The 24,220-nt window shown below is 42.6% G+C and overlaps 1 protein-coding gene across 2 annotated transcripts; it reads left to right on the forward strand.

The window, feature by feature from the left end:
• Nucleotides 1–9: 9 nt before the first annotated feature.
• Nucleotides 10–2,913, forward strand: CETN2 (centrin 2). Of its 2 annotated transcripts, XM_084871159.1 has the most exons (6): nucleotides 10–141; nucleotides 267–410; nucleotides 996–1,178; nucleotides 1,441–1,569; nucleotides 2,076–2,213; nucleotides 2,594–2,913. In XM_084871159.1, exons 1-6 carry the CDS (start codon nucleotides 139–141, stop codon nucleotides 2,681–2,683), a joined length of 687 nt encoding a protein of 228 aa, XP_084727285.1. In that variant the 5' UTR covers nucleotides 10–138; the 3' UTR covers nucleotides 2,684–2,913. The 2 variants fall into 2 exon arrangements, with proteins under 2 accessions (XP_084727285.1, XP_084727286.1); XM_084871160.1 differs by lacking the exon at nucleotides 267–410 and having other exon boundaries at nucleotides 37–141.
• The last annotated feature ends 21,307 nt before the right edge of the window (nucleotides 2,914–24,220 follow it).

The raw sequence follows: 24,220 nt of genomic DNA on the forward strand, positions 1-24,220 counted from the left end.
CCTTACGCCAATGGCAAGCGGCGGCGGCGAGGGCGTCACCAATGGGGAGCGGGGCTGCGCGCGTGGTGTGAGGGGAACTGCGCCCATTTACTGTGTGTACATTGGTTACCTTAACAACCCGGAGCGGAGTCGGTCGAGATGGTGAGTGCTGCCCTCTACCGCGCCGCTTTCCCAAAGGCAGAGCCTTTCCCAAGCCCTTCTCTGCCTTTCCCCCGCGGTTCTTGGCTTCAGCACGCCCCTCCTCCCTGTGTTATCTTTCTCCCTAGGACCCGAAGAAACAGACTCCTAGCCTGGCCAGTGCCTCCTTCCTGCCTCCCCTTAACCCCCACCGACCCCCCACCCACCCACCGGGCGCTGCTGGCTTTCCCGGCAAACTGTCCCAGGGCAAAGAAGACGCGACTTCCTCTAAGGTCTGATCCCTCTTACCTCTGGCCTTCCAGACGCTTCTCAGTACCAAAGTTTCCGCACAGTGTTTGGGGGGAGGTTTATGATATTAATGCTCATTTTGAAATTTAAATTTAAATATAAGAGCTATTCGGGAGACGCTCTGACCTTTTAGGGAAGGCAGAGAGAGATGTGCCCTATGGATTGAGTTTTATTATTCGATATTGACACAGTGTACATCTTAACACTAATATTTAGCCAAATCTAGAAGTAATCAGAACGAATACTTAGAGGGAAGCGGAGTACCGCGAGTGGCTATTGTAAGGAAATTCTAGAATTCGAATTCAGGGAATGTGTATCATCTGTACAGTTATCCACACTCTGGTTCTTAGCTAGCTTCTGGTCCTTGCTTCTAGAAACAATAGTAAAAAAGAGGAAGGGATAGAGGTGCATGGAAAGATTGTTATTCCCAGTAAACCCTATTATCCCTCCAGTTAAGCAAAGCTTTGGGTTTGGTTGGAATGGAGTATTTTAAAAGCATATATGATCGTCTTTATTTTATGGAATATATGGGCTACTTTACATGATATTGTGCTTATGTGTTTGTAAAGCATCTAAAGGCCTCTACCGTTAAGGAGGGCTTCATGGCATCATCATCATCATCATCATCTTTCCCGAGAAAAAGGTTGGGTACTAATCTGGAGCTTTCTAAGGAGCAGATACAGGAGATCCGTCAAGCTTTTGATCTCTTCGATACTGATGCAACTGGGACCATTGATGTTAAGGAAATTAAGGCAAGACCTGTACATTCCTGCTCTGCTGCCTTTCCTTTCCTGTGCCTTTTTGTCTTCTTTCCTTGTCACCACTCTCCTCCAGTTGTCCTTTTCTCCCTGAGAAAAGTAACAAGGGAGGAATACACTGCTGTTTCCCTTATCTTTACTTCAAGTGTGATTCAATAAAATGCATGCAGATGCTGGATTAATGCTCCCAAAACTGTCATTTTTGCTCTTGCTATGTTGACATGTGTATATTGAGATATTCCTATTTTCATTGTAGGTGGTGATGAGAGCACTGGGATTTGAACCCAAGAAAGAAGAGATTACGAAGATGATAAGTGAAATTGACAAGGAAGAGACGGGAAAAATGAATTTCAATGACTTCTTGATTGTGGTAACTCAGAAAATGGTAAGTTAGCATGTCAGGACCACAAAGTCATAGGAAAAGTCATGTTGCCCTCTGTAAAGTAGTGAAGGTACTACTGTTGTCACTTTTTTACTATTGTCTTCCTTTAACTGGTATGTCAATACGGTAAACACAAGCAATAAAACCTACAGACACCAACAATATTACAGTATTTCACATTTTGACAAGATGCAGTTGCTCTATTGCCCCTAATTTTAACTGTACCCCTCTTCTATATTTTAAAAGCAAGTCCAATTTCTCTCTGGTTTGTATAGAAAGAATGTTTTAAGTGCAGTACTTTATCAGGTTCCCTTTTAGCCTCTGGGGTTTGTAATGTCATTGAATTTGTCCTCTTTCTCTACCCTGAATGATGTTTGATCTCCTAGGACCTATGTCACAAAGGCTGTCTCCAAGATCAAGCTATGATGTAGGGGAGGGCAGATGGATTATACAATAATGAATAACTGCAGTGTTTCCCTACTCATGTATTTTATGTTCTACTTCTTAAGTGTGAGAAAGATAGCAAAGAAGAAATCCTGAAAGCTTTCAAGCTTTTTGATGATGATGAAACTGGGACCATATCATTCGACAATCTCAAACGTGTAGCCATGGAGTTGGGTGAGAACATCATTGATGAGGAGCTTCAGGTTTGTAATACACGAGTCTGGAACCCAGAATTCCTGCTTGGAGCTCTGGGTGACTCTTCTGAGTTACATTTTGTCTAATGTGAGCTCCACTTTGAAGGAAAACTAGGGTTTTTTCTTGTCCCTCTGCTGACCACTTAATTTCCCTTTTGTAGTGTGACAAACCTATGCATCCTGCTCCCAGAAAAATACACACGTGAACAGTTTTATTTTCAATGTTAGGCTTTAGGAATCCACTTGAGCTCCCTTCGAGGTGATATATATATATAACAAATTATGACTTAGACAATTGTCTATTCATGTAGTATTAGAAAAGTCAATTGCTTGGTCACATTTTAGCTTCATTATGAATTCATCTAACCTGAATCCTTACTGTCATGCAGGAAATGATTGACGAAGCTGATGGGGATGGAGACGGGCAAGTCAATGAACAAGAATTCCTGCACATCATGAAAAAAACCACCTTTTATTGAGAGTATTCTCCCCTACTCTAAGCACATACAATTAGTTTTAGTGCCTGTTATTGTGTGAAACCTGGTTTTTGAGAACACAAATGTTTTCCCCCATTAACCTCGCTGTTATACTTAAGTAATAACCTCGCATCCATTTTCAACTTTTGCAAGTGTTCTTTGACAATAAGTTCTTTGTGAAGTGACCTGCTGCTTCCTTTAATTCTCAAAAAAAAAAAAAAAAAGAACAAGAGCACATTAGAGCTTTCACTCATTTGCCATTCTACCTCGTATTGTATTGTTCCGCTCTTGTCATTCAGTCCCACAGAAAGACTTCTCAGGAAAATACATGTTGTAACTTTGTCACCACAAGCAGCAGGCATATCTCTCTGATAGTTATGGTTTTCATTGACACCTTTCTCTTTGAAAAAGTCCAGTGAGCTCTCTCACTTGCATTTGGTTGTGTTTTTCCTAGTTGTTTTGTCTTAAAATAAGGCATTTCTTACTTTGAGCTTTTGTTCTCTAAGAGTGGAGTTCTCTGGTCTTGACTAAGTTAATCTTCTAAACTAGGGGTGTCGAACTCAATCAGAGAAGGGGCCAAAATCTAAAATCCAGCCTAAATCGTGGGCCGAATGGTTTACTGAACAGTCATAAACTGACAATGTCATAAACTGACAGCGGAGTGCAGTGATGACAGCGCGGTGCGGGCCACAAGGCCTGGCCGGCTGGATTTGGCCCGCGGGCCTTGTGTTTGACACATGTGTTCTAAACCATTGTGTTGAAGGCAGACTGGTAGATCTGAAACTCCTTACCAGCCTGTGGGCAGAAAATGAAATAATCCTTTGCTATTGGCATGAGTTGTTTCTTTGCATTGGGAACCTGTTAGTCAAAACCAGAAGAATCCATTTCATGTAAGCTTAAATGATGCCCTAAAAATGGTTTTGACAAAGTGTTAGGCCAAAAAAGTTATTGGCAAGTCATGTTTGGAGAAATCATGGAAATCCAGGTTCAGTTCTTATGACAGTAGGTTTAATTCAGCCAACCTCAGGTCAGTTATTTGCTTGATGGTTTCTTAGAATATTGGCATCAGGTTGCACTGGGTGACCTTGTTCAGCTTCCTTCTGGTTCCACAAGGGATGACCGGTAAGAGAATCCCTGGCAGATGGCATTAAGGTCTCTGCTCTAGGCTGAGGGTGTGGAGCAGGAAGGCTGGCATGGAAAATGGACAAGGATGTAATGTTCCTTTATCCACACAGGGTGGGTAGAGAATGGATTTCAGACTGCTGAGGGCATCCTAGTTCCAAGATAGGGTGGCCTGATTTAGCTAATAAAAAAAGAAACATCTAGATCAACTTAAATTTCAAATCAACAAAATTGTTTTTAGTACAAGTATGTCCCATTTGGACTTTGCTGTTGTTTCTTTATTCATTGTTGATCTGAAATTTCATTTTAACTGAGTGTCCTATATTTCAACTAGCAACCCTAGGTGGGGAGCATGTTAAGAAGCATGGCTGTGGGCCTCATTCCCTGGACACTGGCATCCTGAAGGACTTGACCTCCAAACCCCCATAAATCTCCTGTGCCAAGCAGCCATTGTAAGATAGGTTGACAGTTGCTCAATGGAGGGAATAGGGACAAAATAAGTGGATGAGGGACTACAGCAGAGAGTTGCAGGGGATTCAGGAAGATGGAGATAGGGAGCTTGGGCCAGTGCATGTAGAGGCATAAAATAAAGCTGCAAGGGGGTGGGAGGATGTGGATGGAGAGAGGGCTGGGGTCTGTGTGTGGGACAGGACCAAATGGATGGAGGAAGTGAGAAGGATGGGGAGGAAATGGTTGGAGAGGTCAGTGCAGGTGCAGATGATGTAGAAAGTTGTACTGCAGTGGTTCCCAATGTGAGGTACACACCCCATAGGGGGGCAATTTGAGTTTTAAGGGGGGCAGTTTGAGAATGTGTTATTAACCGAAATTTTTGCATTTCTTATGGTTCTAGGGGCCTCATGTGCAGTATATAAATATATATTGTGAAGTTTATGCATTTCACTTTATTATATGTTTTGAAACTTTATTTGCTATTTTTCATATCACTTCATATTAATATTTAGCAATTTCTTAGTGATTTCTTCCTCAGTACTTCAACTGTCCTTTTGTTCCTTTATTTTTCTTTTTTATGGATGCCATGTTTTTTTATTTTTATTTATTTATTTTTAAAGCATTTTTTAAAAATATATTTTATTGATTTTTTACAGAGAGGAAAGGAGAGAGATAGAGAGCCAGAAACGTCGATGAAAGAGAAACATCGACCAGCCACCTCCTGCACATCCCCCACCGGGGATGTGCCCGCAGCCAATGTACATGCCCTTGACCGGAATCGAACCCGGGACCCTTCAGTCCGCAGACCAATGCTCTACCACTGAGCCAAACCGGTTTCAGCAATGTTTTTTATTTTTTTATTTTTTTAAATATATATTTGATTTTTTACAGAGAGGAAGAGACAGAGATAGAGATTAGAAACATCGACCAGCTGCCTCCTGCACACCCCCTACTGGGGATGTGCCCACAACCCAGGTACATGCCCTTGACCGGAATTGAACCTGGGACACTTCAGTCCGCAGGCCAACACTCTATCCATGAGCCAAACTGGTTAGGGCGGATGCTATATTTTTTAGAAGCTTGCTTAGACAAAGTTAATGGCCTTTTAGGCTTCCTCCATGTGAATAGGGGTTCACTTTTCGAATAATAAGAATTATATGTCACAGGGGAGCATCAGGATTTTAGAGATGCTTAGATGGGGCATGGCCAAAGAAAGGTTGGGAACCACTATTGTAGAGTGAGTTAAGGGTGCTGGTGAGGAAAGGGAGCAGAGGTCATTTCATGTGAGACTGGACAAGAGATGTCAGGGGGATGGGGGCAGAAAAATAGAAGTTAGTTTCTGTGCAGCTGGACCAGGGAGTTCTAAAGGGGAGTGGTTGGGTAAAATCTGGATATGTATGGAAGGGTGGGTAGGTAGGGAAAATCAGAGTAGAACCACTCATGGGGATTGTTTATAGAGCTGAAGGAGGCAGATGTGATGAGCATATATAGAGAGAGGGAATAGGGGTCAGCACTTGTGGGTGGACTAAAGAGTTGTAGGGGGCGTCAGGTGGAATGGGATGGAAAGGTAGCAGAGTTCAGTTTAATTAGGGGTGGGGAGTGAGATGGGAGTGAGAAGTGGAGGGACTGAAGTGATCTATGTAAGCAGAAAAGAGTGACTGAGGGAGGGGAGGAAAAGAGGGCAGAAATTAGTTCATGTGCAGATGAACCAGAGCTTTAGGGACTTTGGGGGTGATAGGGAGGAGGAGAGCAGTTTTTAGTTCACTCAGCCTGAACAGAGAGCTGCTGTAGGATGGGGGTGATGGGAGGGAAAGGGTACAGAGGTCAGTTCATGTTGGACTGTACCAGAGAGCTTTAGGGTAGTGTAAATGGGATTTTGACACAGGGAACAGACATCTGTTTATGGGAGGATGAACCAGATAGCTCTATGGGAGTTGTGTGTAGGGAGAGAGGAGGGAGGAAAGGTGCCTTCATTTGGGGTTTGACCAGAGAGAGATGCAGGTGTAATTGAGGAGAATGAAAGTAGTTGGTTCCTGTGAGTGGGATAGAGAAGTATATGCACATGGGAGATATGGAGAGCAAGAGGGGGCATTTCATGTTAGGCTGGGTATTGCAAAGGAAAGGGAGCCAAAGTTAGTTGCTATAAGATGAACTAGAAAGAGTCATAGTGAAATGGCAGGAAGGTGGATGGAGACGTTCCTTCATATAAAGCTGGAGTATAGAGGTATAGGAGGTGTAGGGACGGGGATGGAGAGGGAGATGGAGTCAGTTCCTATGAGGATGTAGAGAGATGGAGGGAATGGGAGCTTTGGGGGGGGGGTGCAATAAATGAGGAGGAAGAAGAAGTCAGTTCCTCTGGGGCCTTTTGGTCCTCCCTAGTAACTCAGAGACATATCAAGCTTCCTTGAATGAACTCTGGTGGATTAGTCTTTTCTTTGCTATAAAATGTTTCAATTGCTAGGAACAGCTGGATTTCTTGGTAGTCATATTCAGGCTTTGAGTTAAGTAGATTCTGTCTAAGGAAGTTGTTTAAATAACGGGGATAGCTCAGATACTGTCCTTACAGGTATGGAATTGTTGCTGGACCCAGACCATTGACTGGACACTAAAGGGTGGAAATGCACATTGACTGACCTAGGGGGCCCTCTTGAGGTTCTTTCACCCTTTATCAGATATTAAATTCTTGGTTTTTAAAAAATATATATTTTATTGATTTTTTTACAGAGAGGAAGGGAGAGGGATAGAAACCTAGAAACATCGATGAGAGAGAAACACTGACCAGCTGCCTCCTGCACACCTCCTACCAGGGATGTGCCCGCAACCAAGGTACATGCCCTTGACCAGAATTGAACCTGGGACCTTTCAGTCCGCAGACCGATGCTCTAGCCACTGAGCCAAACCAGTTTCAGCTAAATTCTTGGTTTTGTTACAGTTTTAAATACTAGGATTTTTGGCAGCACACTGAAAGGGAGTAAGACACTCCGAACAACACTTTACTGATGGTTACAACTCTGTCAGACCTCCATAGAAAACAGCCACTAGTCATCCCTCCACACAGTCACTCTTTGGTTTGATTAGAATTGCTTGCTCCCAAATGGCCCTCCCTCATGATGCCAAGTTTCCCCAAAGTCCAGGAGCTACCTTTTTCTTTGAGCCCTTTAGGACCATTGTGATAAGTATCTTACAGCAAGTAGCTCCCGCCATTCCATGTCTCATGACCAGCTCAGTTCACCACCCTATATTCTAGAAGCTGCTGGAATATTGCGCATCTTCAATTGTAGCAAAAGTAAGCAGTCTGCATTGATTGCAATTGTGAAGCAGTGACAGTATCCTAGTAATGATATCAGCAGTGCCTGAAACTCTCACAGGGGCTCAGGACCAATTTCTTAAAACATTGCCATAGGAACTTGACGTATCTGGAAGCCAACTTACCTCTTTTCTAGCTTTTACCTGATGACCCCGAGACTTCTCTTCAGAGCTCTAGAAGCCAACTCACTCACCTCTTTTCTTTCTGATTGCTATAGTTTTCTTAATCTGCTTTCTCTGCCCTGTCTTTTCCCAAAATGATCCGTGGTACTATCTTCCTCATGCCATTACCTTGCTCAGGAAGTAGCCTCGCCATCAGATTAAGTCATACTTGGTTAAAATTCCACTCTCCTGTTCAGTAGCTGTGGACTTGGGGGGCATGACTTGAGCCCCAGTTTCCTCATCTAGAAAACAAGGGTGTTGTGTGTAGGGAGCTAAAAATGTTGGGTGCGTAGGGTAGTGCCAGGTACCTGATGGACATGCAATGGGCGATGCTCCCACCACAGCCTCATGTAGAGACCATCCACCCTTCTTTGTTACCAGTTATCACTGTCCATTTGCCTGCTTTTCTTTTTTCCCCTTAATGCAAGGACAGGGAAAAAGTCTTTCTTTTTCTTTGATATGGTCTTCCACAAGCTATGAGAAGCGCCTGATAATTAAACCCTAAGTTTGTTGGCTCCTCTGTTTGAACTGTCCAATAAAATAAGCTACCTTTAAGGCAACATTCTTGCACCCCCCTCCCTGCTATTTTCACAATCTATTTTATTTTATTTTTTAAATATACTTATTTTTTTTTTTACAGAGAGGAAGAGAGAGGGATAGAGAGTTAGAAACATTGATGAGAGAGAATCATCGATCAGCTGCCTCTTGCACACCCCCTACTGGGTGTGCAGAAACATTGATGATAGAGAGAGGGATAGAGCTAAACCCGTTTTGGCTATTTTCACAATTTAGGGATAATTTGAACCAAGGTGTTTCTAGTTAGTAGAAAGTTCCTCTCTCCCCTATCCTTCAAGCAAACCTCTTTGAACTTTTCATAACTTTTGCTCCAGTCTGTTTTACAGGCTTGGGAAAAATACTGATAAGTCACCTCCTTAGGACCTCTGCCGGTCTGTCTCCTGGGAAGCAAAGAAAATATAACTTTTCAAGATAACTCCAGATATCTCTTCTCAGCCTCAACAGAATTCCACTCCCTTCCTGTTGCCTAGCAACAATGTCTGCTTAAAAGACCAGGCCACTCTTTATTGTCTGCCCTGTATTGACTAGCAGTATTTGGTCCTTTTCCTTGGTGGAAAGTAAAATAAACTTCCTCTCTGGATCTCTTCTTTTACTTGTGAATTCTTCCACAGCCTGCATCACCTGACAAAACCCTTACTTAGACTGTTCTGTTTTTAAAAAGTGCTTATGTGTGTTAACCTTGGTATAGAGTTTATACATATACTTATGCCTCTGCTATTGTCCCTAATGAAATATTATGCCCATATTTTCCCCAAATCTGTATTCTTCTTCTTATAAAGCTCCCTCCTTCCAGAAAAAGACTTTGGTTATAGAGTAGAGAGGACTTGTGGGCTACTTGCAAGCTGGAATTCTGAGACAGCAGCTTTGAAGATATTTCCCTTCCTACGAGGTGGAGTGCCAGGACAGAAAAGCTCCAAGGCACCGAATCATCTGGAATCCAACAATGGGTTCAAACTGGAGCTTCTGGGTGCCTCAAGAGGGCTGTGGTCCCAAATAGCCTTGGAGTGTAATGGAAAGTATGCCATAGTGGAGACATTCCTGGAGGGGCTGTGGACCCTTCAGAAAAGGCACTAGGTGTGGACAGTGATGGAATAACAGCTTGTCTGGTTAGAAGCTCAATTAGGTCTAATTAAAAGAGAACTAAATGACATGTTTGCATTTCTGAGTTTGGTGCAGGGAAAATTGTTTATATACTACATGGTCTTACTGAGACTCCCAAACTACACTGAAAATTTCTCAAGGGAAGAGCACAGATGTGCCTTTAATTTCTTCATAGCTGTGCTTTGTGCTTGGTATAATGCTCTGTTCACAGGCAGTCTTACTCATTTACCGACTTTTTGATCCCCTATCAAGGATTTATAAAGCATTAAAGAATTCTAGCATTCTGTGACTCTATTTTTTTCTTACCATTGTATTTTGTTATTATTTGAATTGTGATCCCTTAAAAAATATGTTGAAGTACTAGCTCCTTGGAACCTCTGGGATCCAGCAATCTCACCATTCCCCTGGATTTCCCCCATCTCCATCCCTTCCATCCAGTCTTTCTTAGCTTTTTCTTAAAGGAAAAATAAATTTTCTTAAAGGAAAAATCCAACAAGAGAGGATTTATTTTCTTCTAAAAAGTTTTTCTTATCCCCCTTACATAGCCTGAAAGAACTTTTACTTCTCTGTCTTTAGAAGTTTTCCTTGAAAGCCTCAATCCATTTTCAGCTTTAGCCTCCCTGAAATAATTCTTTGGGATCTACACCATTGCTTTTTAAAAAACATATGTTTTATTGATTTTTTGAGAGAGAGAGAGAGAGAGAGAGAGAGAGAGAGAGAAAGAGAGAGAGAGAAAGAGAGAGAGAGAGAGAGAGAGAGAGAGAGAGAGAGAGAGAGAGAGAGAGAGAGAGAGAGAGAAAGGGAGAGGGATAGAGAGAAACATCAATTAACCAGGAGATCATGGTTTGATTCCCGACCAGTGCACGTGCCCAGGTTGTGTGCTCGGTGCCCAGTAAGGGGTGTGCAGGAAGCAGCCAATCAATGATTCTCTCTCAAGATTGATGTTTTTATCTCTCCCTTCTTCTCTGAAATCAATAAAAAAAGAAGAAAATCGAATTTGGATTATTTGAGATTGGGAAACTTTTGAAGTGACAGAAGAAGATTCCCCCCTTTTAGAATCATCATCTTTCAGTAGCCACCATACCTTCTAGAGTCTCTAGCAGTGGGACCACAGATGTGCTATGTGCTATTTTGTTTTCTGCCTTTTCCTTCCTAGAATCTTCTTTCTCACTTCCTCTAGCCTAAGCTCGTGGCTGATATCCACCTAAGCTTGTGCATTATTATTATTCACTTCAAAATGTCATTATTTTCTCTAAGTTCTGATCATTTCCTCATTCACAGTCAATTCTCTCTTGCTCACCAGGTTTAGTAGATCATTACAGAGACAGGGGCCTACAACTCCCAGGGCTGGGATTTCCCAAACTCTTTATGATTTAGAAAGGACTTGACCCTTGCAATCTTCCTCAGCGAGGTTAAGCATGGAAGCCAAGGCTCAAGCTCAGAGTTCCTGACTCGAAAATTCATGCTCATGTACTCTATCACTCTGCTGTCTAAGTAAGACAATGTGTTCCTTGTTTTAATTAGCTTATATATTTTTAAGTGAAAGCTAAATGGTTTATCATATGCTCTTTCTCTTTGGTTTGGTGTGCATGGTTTCTATTAATGCCTTACTTAGAATTTTGATTGCCTACAACACCCACCAGGGCAATTACCTAAGTGCATCAGGGCAATTAAGTGCTATGAGTTTAGGCCCCTCAAAGAGGCTCACATCACCAGTGCAATGGTTAATTTTATGTGTCAACTTGACTGGGCCATGGAGTGTCAAACATTATTCTGGGTGTTTCAGTGAGGGGTTGTTTGCAGATGCGATTAACATTTAATTCATAGACTGAGGAACGCAAATTACCGATACCCTCCTTCAAAATGGGACCTGGCTTTTTTCTGCCTTGGAAACATGGGCTCTTTTCTGGGTCTTGAGCTTGCCAGCCTTCAGACTGGAACTACAGCTTGCTGACTCACCCTGGGTCGCTCCTTATCTTCAGCCTGCTGACTCACTCTGCAGATATATTGAAAAACTTGTAAGCCTTCATAATCTTGTGAGCCAATTCCTTACACATCAATCTCCCATCACTCCTCTCATCTCCAATTGCTGCTGTGTCTCTGGAGAACCCACGACTGACACGGCCAGCAGAGGGCGATTTCCTATCACACGCTGCCTGTTTCCATTTGGAGCTGTTGGACAGTTGTTTTCTTCAAAAAGGAGAAAATCTAATTCTTTTTTTTTTCTAGATAAAAATGGTAATGAGAGAGAGAGAGAGAGAGAGAGAGAGAGAGAGAGAGAGAGAGAGAGAGAGAGAGAGAGAGAGAAGGTCATTGCACAACAGGCTTGAGACAGAATAGGAAATGCATTCTGCATGAAATGAACAAGTATTTCAAGAGGGAGAAAATGACAGGCTGAGACAATGAAGTGAAATAAGCATTTAGGTTTTATAACGCTAAACATCTCTTTGATATTCAGTGGTTTAAACATCAGTGCTATGCTGGTCATAGATACGTGGATCAATTTGTGCTGGGATCTGTCAGATAAATCTGTCTATGTAACTTGCTCTGCAATGTCACTTTTCAGGCAGAGACTCGAATTAATTCTCCATGTTGCTATGAGAATCATTCCATCCCTGCCCTTGGTCCCATGTATTGTGCATCAGTAACCTTTGACCACAAGCAATAAAACCTGACATGCCCATGAGACAGGCACAGACTGTCCTGGCCTCAGAGACAGCTTCTAAGTTAGAGAGGAAGCTCAGTTTCATTTCTCTGTAACCATATCTTATCCCTGACCCCAATGACACCCTGTGAGCCATCTTATGCTGTACTTATTCTGAAATCTTTTCCTAAGCTATATCATACCCCTGAACCTTTGCACATCCTATGTCCACAATGTCCCCTTATGTTTCCTCTCCTCCTATTATATTCATTCTTATCCCTTAGTCCCTGTCCTTTCCATCACAGCTCTGGTGCTGCTGGGTTAGCAAGGCCATCTACTCCATTGACCTTCTGCCTTAATTCTGTGGAAACCTTCCAGCAGAGTTGTGGGGGTTTGTATTTAAAACTACAACTACCATTTTGGCCTGGATGATTACATGGAAGTGTACATTTGTTAAATTTCACATCAAGCTTTACACTTAGGATCTGTGCAGCTTATTGTATGTGTATTATACCTCAAAAAACGAAAACAAAACAAAACAAACCCTTTCAACTTAAATTTGAAAAAAAGAAGAAGAAGAAGAAGAAGAAGAAGAAGAAGAAGAAGAAGAAGCAGCAGCAAGCCCCCCTTAAGTAACTCAGTTTCTTTTGCTTTCCAGTGGGGATTGACATGGTTTTCTTTTGCTATAAGCTCTTGTCAAAGTAAGCTTAGGAAGATAGTTGGCTTCCTCAGGGATAAAACAAGGGTTAGAGAGAGTGCTAAATTACTCCTTCGCATGAAGAGAGCAGAATCTGGTATTTCCTGAGGTAGCCATTTTAATCTTAAAAGACAGTGTCCCCCTAGTGCTAAAAGGTTTAGGGACCCATGCAGCTGCCATTTTGCTGTGTGACATTTTTCAAAGTTCTTTTCATATTCACTCTTTTGTTCTGTCTTTGAGACAAAACATGTCAACATGGCCTGAGTCCTTCAGTGAAAGAATACAGCCAGAGCAAGGATCTCAGCCTGGGGCACAGGTGCCAACCACCAGAAAGCTTTGAGACAAATATGCTGGTCATGGGCCTTGGGGGCAAGTGAGATGTGCCAGATGTACCTGAGCCCACAGGACAGCAGAGGTACAGGCTTACCAGGGAAAGGCCTCTGGCTGTTCTGTGTCGGGTGAGCTGGGGTGCAACCCACCCACGCTGGCTGAGTTGTAAAAACAGGCCTGGGGGTCAAACTAAGCCAAGTCTGTGTCCTGGCTTCGCTATGTCATAGCGTGTGTGGCTCTAAGCAAGATACCTAACTCTCAGTCTCAGGTTCCTCCTCTGTGAGATAGTCATAGTCTATTCCATTGGAGTGAAGTCTCACTTAAATATACTATTGCATGGAGCTTTTTCTATTGCCATAGAATTAGTACCCAGGAAACAAAGAAATGGGAAATATCTACTTTCTAAAGGCTCCAGGGAAATAGGAAGCAGATATCCTCTTCAGGGTTTTCTAAGACATGAGTAGAGCCAGAGCTGCTACCACCTACCGTGGACTCACTGCTGCCTCAGCCCTAATTCCAATTGTATATACTTAATGCTGGTAGTTTCCTCTACTAGACTTGAGTTCCCCAAAGCCTTACTTTCTTTAGTTCTTTGTTCAACCCCTAGAACAAATGAGAGGGCCATGACTCCGGCCATCCCTATCTTCCTGCCATGAGGATCCAAGGAATTCCTTCCCATGCTGAAGGCTTTTTGGGTCAAGCTGTTGGTGTCTCAAAAGCTAAGGGCAAATACAATGATCCCCAAGTATGTTTTCCGACATATGAACTTGGGCTACTTATATCTTCTCCCTCTGGGTCAGTTTTCTCCTTTGTGAAATGAGGGTTGTAACTAAGACTGGCTACATGATTTGCAGAGCCCAATGCAATATAAAAATGCAGGGCTTCTTGTTTAAAAATTGAATTTCAAGATGGTGACAGCAAAGCATTATATCAAACATGCAGAGCCATACTAAGCAGGGGGCCCTGTGGGACTGCATAGTTTTCCCAGCCATGAGGCTGACCTTAGATATAACCTTGTGCCTTCTCTTGAAATCAAACAGGTGTGTGCTGTGTGAAATTCTTGTGAAAACAGCCAAGTGCTGGGCTTGAAAATTGAAAGCTTCCTGAAACCCCATGAATTCCTCTTACTGGCATCTGTTGGGTTCATTTGGACTTTTCTAATTAGTTTTCTTACTCCATAGCACTCCCTCCTCATCCCCCTCTCAAGACTTGTCTCCATTGTGCATCCCACTTTCACTTGGATATGGGCCAGGGTGCCCTGAAAAGATCAGAGTCCAAAGGAGACCATCCATTTTTTGGAAGCTCAGGCCTTCAACTGTGTTCAAGCCTCTGCTCAAGTGATGGAGCAGTCTTGCTCATGCAGCAGCCTCAGAGATCCCAGTGTTCCCTAGCAACAAGGCTGAACCAGAGCTGTTGCTATGGAAACTCTTGGATTTCCATAGCTACCAGAGTATAGTGAGTATCTCCCAACTGCAGCTGAATATATCTGGTGTCAGTAGTAGAGAGGAAATGGAAGCTGATATTCGGCTGCCAAAGGGAGAGGTCTATATCATCTGAATCTCATTACCTGCACAAAGAGAGGCAGGTCACTGGGAGCAGGACCAGTTCTCAAGGCTTATGAGTAAATGGTCTCTCCTCATACACAAATCTCCAAGAAATGACTGGTCAACTTGGAGCTGCATAGTCTGCTGGGTACCCTGGCACAGAAATCACCATACTTTATTGTCTCAATGCATCTGTATTCCTTCTCACTCCCTGCAGCTGGGATCTTGCCAAGGCTGTATCCATAGCAACTAACATAGGGCATGGCTTCTTAACCTTTTCCTTGATAATCTGGGAAAATCTGTGGAGTCCTCAGAATAATATTTTTCAAGGTGTGAAAGAAAATAGATAGGAATACAAAGGAAAACTTTTTACTGAAATACAGTGATCAAAATATATTAAAAATCACAATTGTGATATTGTAAAATATGTATGTATTTTCATTGATGCATTAAATAAGAATGGCAGGTCTAATGACTACTGTAATTTATAAGTAGTAACAAGTGCAAAGGATATTTGGAGGGAGCTGCCACCATGGTAACATGATATGAAAATGTCAGGTGAAAAAGTCCCGGTTACTGCTAATCTTTCTGTAGTTGCTTGCTTGCATTCATTATGCTTAATTTCAGTTAGAGGTTAGTGAATATAAAGTATATTCTTTCCCCATCTAATTCCAAAGACTCTCTAAATTCTATGTAGGTTGTGAGTTCTGAGTTTGCATATTGCAAGCTGTATGAATGAATGAATGGCAAATGAAGAATAAAAAATGATGAAAGAGTAAGAGCCGAGTCACATATTCAGATTGTGTTAAGAAAGTGAGTAGCTCAGGAAGGGTAAGGGCCTTGTTCACAGTCATCCAGTTACTTTCAGTCAAGTGTTCCTTGTCATTTATTCCTTTAAGAACTGAGGAATTTCAACAAATGGTCTTGGAATAACTGGCTATCTACCTGTATGTAAAAGAGTGAAGTTGGACCCTCACCTTATACCATGTACAAAAATTAACTTAAAATGAATAAAAAACCTAAATGTAAGTGCTAAAAGTATAAAATTCTTAGAAGAAAATGTAAGGGAGAAACTTCATAACCTTGGACATAGCAATAATTTATTAATGAGACCAAAAGCACAGGCAATAAAATGATCACTAGATAAATTGGGCAATATCAAAATTAAAAACATCTATGCATCAAAGGAAACAACCAGCAGACTAAAAAGGCAACCTATGGAATGGGAGAAAATATTTGCAAACAGTATATCTCAAAATGGGCTAATATCCAGAATATATAAACATCTGTGGTACACCTACACAATGGAATACTACACAGCTGTAAAAAAAGAAAGGCCTCTTACCATTTACCACAGCATGGATAGACCTGGAGAGCACTATGATAAGTGAAATAAGCCAGCTAGAGAAAGATAAATATCACATGATCTCACTCATTTGTGGAATCTAATGGACAACATAAACTGACGATCAAAAATAGATTCAGAGACAAAGAAGCATCGAATAGACCAGGGGTCTTCAAACTACGGCCCGGGGGCCACATGCAGCCCCCAGGGGAGTCTGATCCTGCCCGCCAGGTTTTTTGGGCAGTGAGCACAGCCAAGGTGTTACAGTAGGAATTAGTAGTTCATATAGTTCGGCCCTCCAGCTCTCTGAGGGACCGTGATCTGGCCCCCACTTTAAAACGTTTGAGGACCCCTGGAATAGACTGTCAAACCTCAGAGGGAAGGCAGGGGAGGGTGGGTGGGCAGGAAGATATCAATTAATGAACTTGTATGCATATATGCATACCTATGGACATGGATAATAGGATGATAAAGGACTGGGGTAGGGGGTGTGAGGTGGGCTGGAAGAGGTCAATGGGAAGAGAAGGGGACATATGTAATGCTTTTAACAATAAAGATTTTTTTAAAGAAAGAACTTTTATATCTGAGCACCAACGAAACAACCTGATTAAAAAACGGGTAAGAGTTTGAATAGACATTTCTCCAAAGAAGATATAGAAATGCCCAATAAACACATGAAAAGATACTCAACATCACAAATTCTTAGGGAAATGCAAATCAAAACCACAATGAGATACCACATCATATCCATTAGGATAGATACTATTAAAAAAAGAAAGAATAAAGCAGAAAATTACAACTATTGGCAAGAATTCTCAAAACTATAATATTGACACAGAAAATTCCACTTCTGGGTATATACCCAAAGGAATTGAAAGGGTCTTGAACAGATATCTGTTCACCAATGCTCACAGCAGCATTGTTCACAATAACTAAAAGGTGGTAACACCAAATGCCCACCAATGGATGAGTGGATAAACAAAATGCAGTATCTACATATAATGGAATACTAGAGGTCCAATGGACGAAATTCGTTCAAGAGTAGGCCTTCCTTCCCTCGGCTGCCCGCACCGCATTTCCTTTCCCCCCCAGTTTTACTATGACCCCTATTGAGGCAGCCTAACCTAATGTTTAGCCTAAGCCCCTCTCCTGATAGATACTTATATTTCTTACTGCCCACTGGACAGATCCACCTGGACAGCTGGAAGAAGCTCACCATCTATATGAGCCACACTGATCACTTCTTTTATATCTTTCCTCATCAAATTACCACCATCTCCTCCTCACTTATCCACAATTTCAACTAAGAGAAACAGCTTCAGTCTAGTCAGAAACTTCAGAATTCAGGTTCATTATAGACTCTCCCCATCACCTCACAGTTCATAATTTCTTACAACTCTATTGCATCTGTCTATATCTTACCATTCTCCCACAGACCAAATTACATGCTTTGTTACGTTATTTTGTTTTGTTTACTTGGACTTCTTTCTTAGTATGTGTTCATAAGTGTTTGGTGGAAGAAGGAAGGAAGGAATCAAATCATTGGAGTCCCATTCAATGATTCAAAATGTGGAGCCTGTCCATTGCCCGGGCCTTCCCCTTTCATGGCAGAAACCCCCAGTGCTGACACTGCCTGTTCTCCCTCCCTGATTTCGTCTTCCCCGTGAGCCCACACCCCAGTCTGCTTTTTCAGGACCAGTGATGGATTTAAAAAATATATATTTTATTGATTTTTTTTTTTTTTTTTTTTACAGAGAGGAAGGGAGAAGGATGGAGAATTAGAAACATAGATGAGAAAGAAACATGGATCAGTTGTCTCCTGCACACCCGCTACTGGGGATGTGCCCGCAACCAAGATGCATGCCCCTGCTGGAATCGAACCTGGGACCCTTCAATCCGTGATCCGATGCTCTATTCACTGAGCCAAACCGGTCAGGGCCAGTGATGGATTTGCTGCTTATCCCATGCAGCTGGGAACATAACTCTTGGTCCCTGCAGACAGCCCAGGCCACCCTGATGCTTACTTATGCTGTGAAATGATATACTGGGATGCACAAAGCTCTGCTTTCATTTTTTAAAAATTATTTTATTTTTTAGATTATAAACAGAAGTGTATTTCTTACAGTCCTAGAGGCTGGAAGGTCAAGATCAAGGTGCCAGCAGACTTGCTGCCTGGTGAGGGCTCGCTTTCTGGTGCATAGATAACACTGTCTCATGGGGCCCTCCTTTGGTGGAAGGGGACCTGCCTTCCGTGTTAGTAGAACTTTTTCTAAATACGCGGGCTCTTCCTGCAGCACCCCCTCTCTGTCCTCTGAGACCAGCTTCACAGACTCAGCATGTTTATTGAGCATCTGCTATTGCCGTGTGGTTGTTGAGTGTGCAGTGTACACAGGGACCTGTCCTTACCAAGCCTGTATGTATGTATGTGTATGTGTATGTGTATGTGTATGTGTATGTGTATGTGTATGTGTGTAGGATTGCGTATGTCTGTAACAATAAAAATAGCTACCATTATCATTTATTGAGGGTTCATATGTGCCAAGTATTTAATCAACACAATCCATAAATACTAATGGCATGATGGCCTCCCTCCGTCCTCCCTTTAGCTGGAGAGCTAAGTCTGGCTGGCGTCCTGGTCCAACCTGCTGTCCTGCTTTGCCCTGGCCCCTAGCCCTGTCCAGGGAGGCAGATCCATGCAGCATAGCGAGAGCTGGCAGGCCAGGATCAGGAATGTGGCTTCTATTTTCTCAATAAGTGGGTTTTAAGCAGGAGGATCAGAAGTAACTCGGCCCAGGTTATCGGCTCACCAGCTGACCAGTTGAATAGCCAGACCAAGGACTTTCCACTCCTGGCCTGGAAGAAGCAGCAATATCTGGGAGACTCTGTTATTTCTTTTAAAAGTGGCCTGCTGTTTTACCACCATCGTACTTGTGCCCAGTGCGGCTAAAGCATTTGGGGGTGTGGTACCATTTACGTATGATGGGAAGTGCAGGTGACTTGGTTATTTTATTCACTGACACAGATACAGCCACGTCCACAGGAGGTAAATCATTCTCGGTTTTCCAGACTAATCATTGAGTGATTATCTCTGAACACTCGTTTATAACATATTAGCTGTGGGTGTCCAAAGCCATGGACTTGTGAACATTTTTATTTTTCATATCGTCATTAGGAAAAGAAACTTTTGGGAACCATCACTTCAATCAATTTTGAACACTTTCATCACCCTGGAAAGAAACCCTATGCCCGTCAGCAGTTACCCCACAGTAACCCCAAATCCTCCAGCCCCAGGCAACCTCTAATCTATTTTCTCTTTCTTTGGATTTGCCTGTTCTGGACATTTCACATAAGTAGAATTATACAACATTTGATCCTTTGTGTCTGATAGATTAAATAGAGAAGGTAAACCGGAGACCGGGATGGCAGGACACACAGGCTTTATTGGAGGGAAGGGTACCTCTGCCAGCTGCTTCCACAGAGAGGAGCGGAAGAGAGCGATCGAGGGGCTTACACGCACCTTTAAGGATAGAGGGCGGGGCTTAGGGCACTCAGCACAAACTGATTGATTAGGGACCTAGGGACTTAGGAATCGGGGGCTTAGGGTATTTGGCAGGTGCTGATTGGTGGTTCAGAGCTCAGGAATGTCCGTCCAAAGGAGGGGTTTACCTCTATCCATCAACTGGAGAAAGGGAGGATCTATCAGTGTCTGGCTTCTTTCACTTAGCTTGAGGTTCACGTGTGGCCTTTGTCAAATAATACTCCATTGTATGGCTATACCACGTTTTGTTTATCCACTCATACTGTTGATGAACTTTTGGATTGTTTCCACTTTGGGGATGTTATGAATAATGCTGCTCCGAACATTCACTGACAAGATTTTGTATGGCCAGATGTTTTCATTTCTCTTGGGTAGATTCCTATGAGTGGAATTGCTAGGTCACATGGTAACCTTTGATTGTAGCCATCCTATGGGTGTGGTGTGGTGTCTACTTGGGGTTTTGATTTGCATTTCCTTGAGGACCACTGATGTTGAGCATCTTTTCATGTGCTAATTGGCCATTTATCACACAAATTTTGAAATTGTTTTATTTAATTGAAATATATATTGGAATAAGTATCCTTGAATAAATGCTTAAAATATTTCAACATAAGAAAAGAAACACCCAGTGCTCCAACTGCTCATGTAACTTCAGAATTCCTATGGGAATCATTATTGAGAGAGTCATTATGGGCACCTCTACCCTGGGGCCAAACACCATCTTGGAGGTGGAGGCTCTCTCAACAGGATCATCCAAGGTGTTTCCAGCATTGGACTCCACACATCCCCAAGTTAAGGTGCCATCCCATAGGATTTTCCATTCACCCTGAAAACATCTGCACCTGGATCAATCAGGTATCCCAGAAAGTGTCTGCTGGCAACATAGGCCAGCAGTGGTAGCAACAGGACACCTGCCCTTATTGTGCCAAGAACTCAGAAACCCTGAGTCAGTATGAGCCAGGAACAATACACGCATAGTTTTTCCAAGCACATCCACACCCAGCCCTTTGTCTGCAGAGTCTGAAACGATTAGTCCTGTGACTTTCCCCTTCTGATTTCACCCTTTTTGCAGCAGGCACAGATCATGGGTATTCCTGACCTCTCTCAGCTCTAGGTCCCCAGTCACCAATCCCACTCATTCACATAGCCCCAACTTCTATGTGGGGTTGCCATGCACACAGGTGGAAAGTCCGCAGCTGCTAGCAGGCATCATGTACACCACTAGAGCAGTCAAGAAATGTCCTTCATCTGAATGATGCAGGGAGCCAGCTATACTATTCCTGACAGAGGCAGGGGGACTCTAAGGTTAAGGACAGGAGTCTGGCAGGTCACTGGGCCATTCTTCAGATAGACCCTGAAACATCCAGCTGGTAATGATGATTCAGAGATTTCCCCAGCCTATCCCTGCTCTTTGTCCTGTATTGCTCTCCTCCCCACCTTCTCTCCTTTGGGCTCTTCCCCCCCCTCCCCCCCCCCCCCAGCCTGAACTCTGGACTGAGAGCCCTGACTGCCATCCTGCCTGGGGCCCTCCGGACTTGGTGCTGCATGTGGTCTCTCTCCTAGATTTTGGCAATTGCTCTCCCCTCAATCTTCCAATGCCCCTCACTGGCTGAGGGTGTCCAATCAGGTCCCCTTCCCTGGCTCCTGACCAAATCAGTGCTTCTCAAAGTAAAAGACAAGTGTTTTGTTGACATTTCAGAATTTCAGGATGTTAACTCATGCCCAAAGGAATCCTGTTACTCAGGACATTACTGCATAAATCCAGCTTTATATTGGAGAGGAATGAAGTTAGTGTTATTTTTTGTTGTGAGGTCGAACCCTGGGTTCAAAATAAGACCACCGGAGGCTGATGATTGATTTAAAAAGCAGGCAAGTATTTGTTGAAAAAACTGGCTACGACGGCCGTGAGAGCACCACACGCAGGTGGACTCCACATGACCGCACAGTTTCAGGTGTAGTCAGTCCTTTTAAAGGCTCAAAGCACGGGAATTTTTCTTTGTTCTAAATTCTAAATCCTAAAGACTACATTCTAAAGACTGGGGCCAGCCCGCAGGGGCAGGGTCGTTACCAGTCACATCCTGCTGGCCATTGGAATGTGTCCCTATTTTTATGATAGCTGATAACACAGAAGCAGAGCTCAGAGGTTATCTACAGTTTCTATCTCTGAAGGTTACTGAGTCAGTGGGAATCAATCTCCTGTGGTCCTGGTCCCAGGCAAAGGAAAATTGCCTTAGCCTCCAGGTCTCCACCTGAAAGCTAAGGTAAATATCTTGTGTTTAATCAGGTGCAGGAGCCAGACAAAAGAGTTAAAATTCAAACAGCCGTTTTTACCTGAGATGTATGTTCTTAATGTCTTATTTCAATTTTCAATCTAATTTGAAAATGGAGGAGATACAAATTAAAACAAGAGTGAGGAAATATTTTTGCCCACAATTCAAATAAAAATTTAAAGGAATGCTAAAACACATAAAAGTGAAAGATACTCACATAAAAAATGAGCATATGGCCGAAACCAGTTTGGTTCAGTGGCTAGAGCGTCAACCTGCGGACTGAAAGGTCCCAGGTTCGATTCTGGTCAAGGGCATGTACCTTGGTGGAGGGCACATCCCCGGTAGGGGGTGTGCAGGAGGCAACTGGTCGATGTCTCTCTCTCATCGATGTTTCTAGCTCTCTATCTCCCTTCCTATCTGTAAAAAAATCAATAAAATGTATATATATATTTTTAAAATGAGCATATGAATGGTATGGCATTTTTGAAAATTTCAGCAATATTTATAAAAATCTGAAATATTCAGACCCTTTGCATTTTAAGCTTATAACCATGACATTAGCTCTGGTCACCTCTGAGTAGGAGGTTGAAATTAGGAAGGATTTTACAAAGGGGATAATTATCTACTTTTACAATTTTTTCCCCAAGAGAATACATGCATTATATACAGGATTGTGCTTGTAATTTAATTATTTAAATACACCTAATAGCAGATAAAATTTCTGTGTAATAGTCAGTTGAAGTAACTGCAAGCTGATGAGGCAGAGAAAAACTGAAATTTGAATGGCTTAAAGTAACAAAAGTCTTTTAGTGTGCATATAAATTTGGATGAGTTGGGCAGGAGATCTCTTTTAATGGGTGACTCAGGGATCTGGGACACTTCAAGATTGTAGTCCCACCAACTCAACACAAGCATGCTATGTTTGCTGTTGAATGAAATAGAAAGGCAGGAACAATCATACTAGCTCACAAATGTCTGGGTGTGACAATATTTCTGACCAGATCTCAGTGACAATAGGTAGATGTCCCTTCCTAACAACAAGTGGACTGGCAATGTAGTTTTTTGATGCGCCCACAAAGAGAGGAAGACATAATAGGATGAGACCTTGTAAACTCTTCCATACACTGTTACATATTAGGTGCTCAAAAAATTATAATTTGTTATGACAATAACCTTCATTTCTTGGAGAAATTTCTGAGGTCAAATTTGCCTTAAATTCTCCAAATTTTTCGAAGACTACCATTGACAGATTTCAACTACAGATCACATGTAATTTTCATAGGATCCTGTAAATATCAGCTGAGTGGGTTTGCCATCTTCACTCAATAACATTTTCTACACCCCCCTTTGAGATAACCTATATAATCTCAGTTGGCTGAGAATTTTCTCTTTCCTCTTGATGCATGACCAAAATCTTGTGAGTTTCTGCTACCCTCTACATGACTGTACATACCCGAACAGCTATACAGGTGCCATCGGGTACAATGAAAATGATTCTTTTTCTGGGGTACAGACACACAGACATGAAACAGTTGGGGGAAAGATAATTTTTTTTTTCATTTGTAATTTGGATGAGCATGTCTACACAGAAACCATTTTTCACCTACAAGGGGGCTCCAAGTTTGGGGGAATTTAGCCTCTGTAGATGTTTGCTCCACAGTGATTTCCATGGTCTTTCTGCATCTACCATGCATTGGAAGGAGGCATTGGAATTTGACCAGCTAGGTAAGCTGACTCATCCATGTATATGTTTGGTGGCCAGTTTCAAATAAGACACCCCATTAAACTCCTGCTGTAATCAGCAGGTATTCTAACAAACCTTCCCTCTAACTTCAGGGTTACATCCCCAAATTGGTAGATTATGGGCCCAATCATACTGTACTCATTGATTCATTTGGAAAGCATTTTAAGAATGTGCTGAAGACATCCCTAGGATATTCGAGTATCTAAAGGTCACTGTTCAAATTCAAAGACATTTTTCCATCAGAGTGGTTCCAGGGAGAGGAATGGATGGCCAGTACTTCTGCAGGGAGTAGAAATGTTCTAAGCTGGGGGCAGGGAGTGTGAGGATATAGGGGGTAGGAGATTCAGGGCTGTTCCACTGTGAGTGGCTGCAGCCTGGTTAGCGGGCCAGGATCCAGGGATGGACTAGAAGGCACACAGGGAAAGCCCAGGGGAAGGGTGCTGTCATGTGGAGAAATTCCAACATCTCAGCTCTCAAGGGACCCTGGGACTTGGGCCGGGGAACCTTGGTAAATAAAAGCCACAGACAGTACCCAGATTGCGTTTGACTCGCACTGTCACCTTCCTTCCTTAGATCTGCTTTTAGTGCCTTGGCCCCAGGTCCCTCTTTTTATTTCCCTAGAGACATCATGCAGTACTGAGAAGAAAAATGATTTATGAGTCATAAGGTTAGATACAGTTGGGATGGGTGTGAACAGCATGGACTTTAGAT

This window comes from Pipistrellus hanaki, assembly GCF_964339955.1.
Source record: "Pipistrellus hanaki genome assembly, chromosome: X".
NCBI lineage: Eukaryota > Metazoa > Chordata > Mammalia > Chiroptera > Vespertilionidae > Pipistrellus > Pipistrellus hanaki.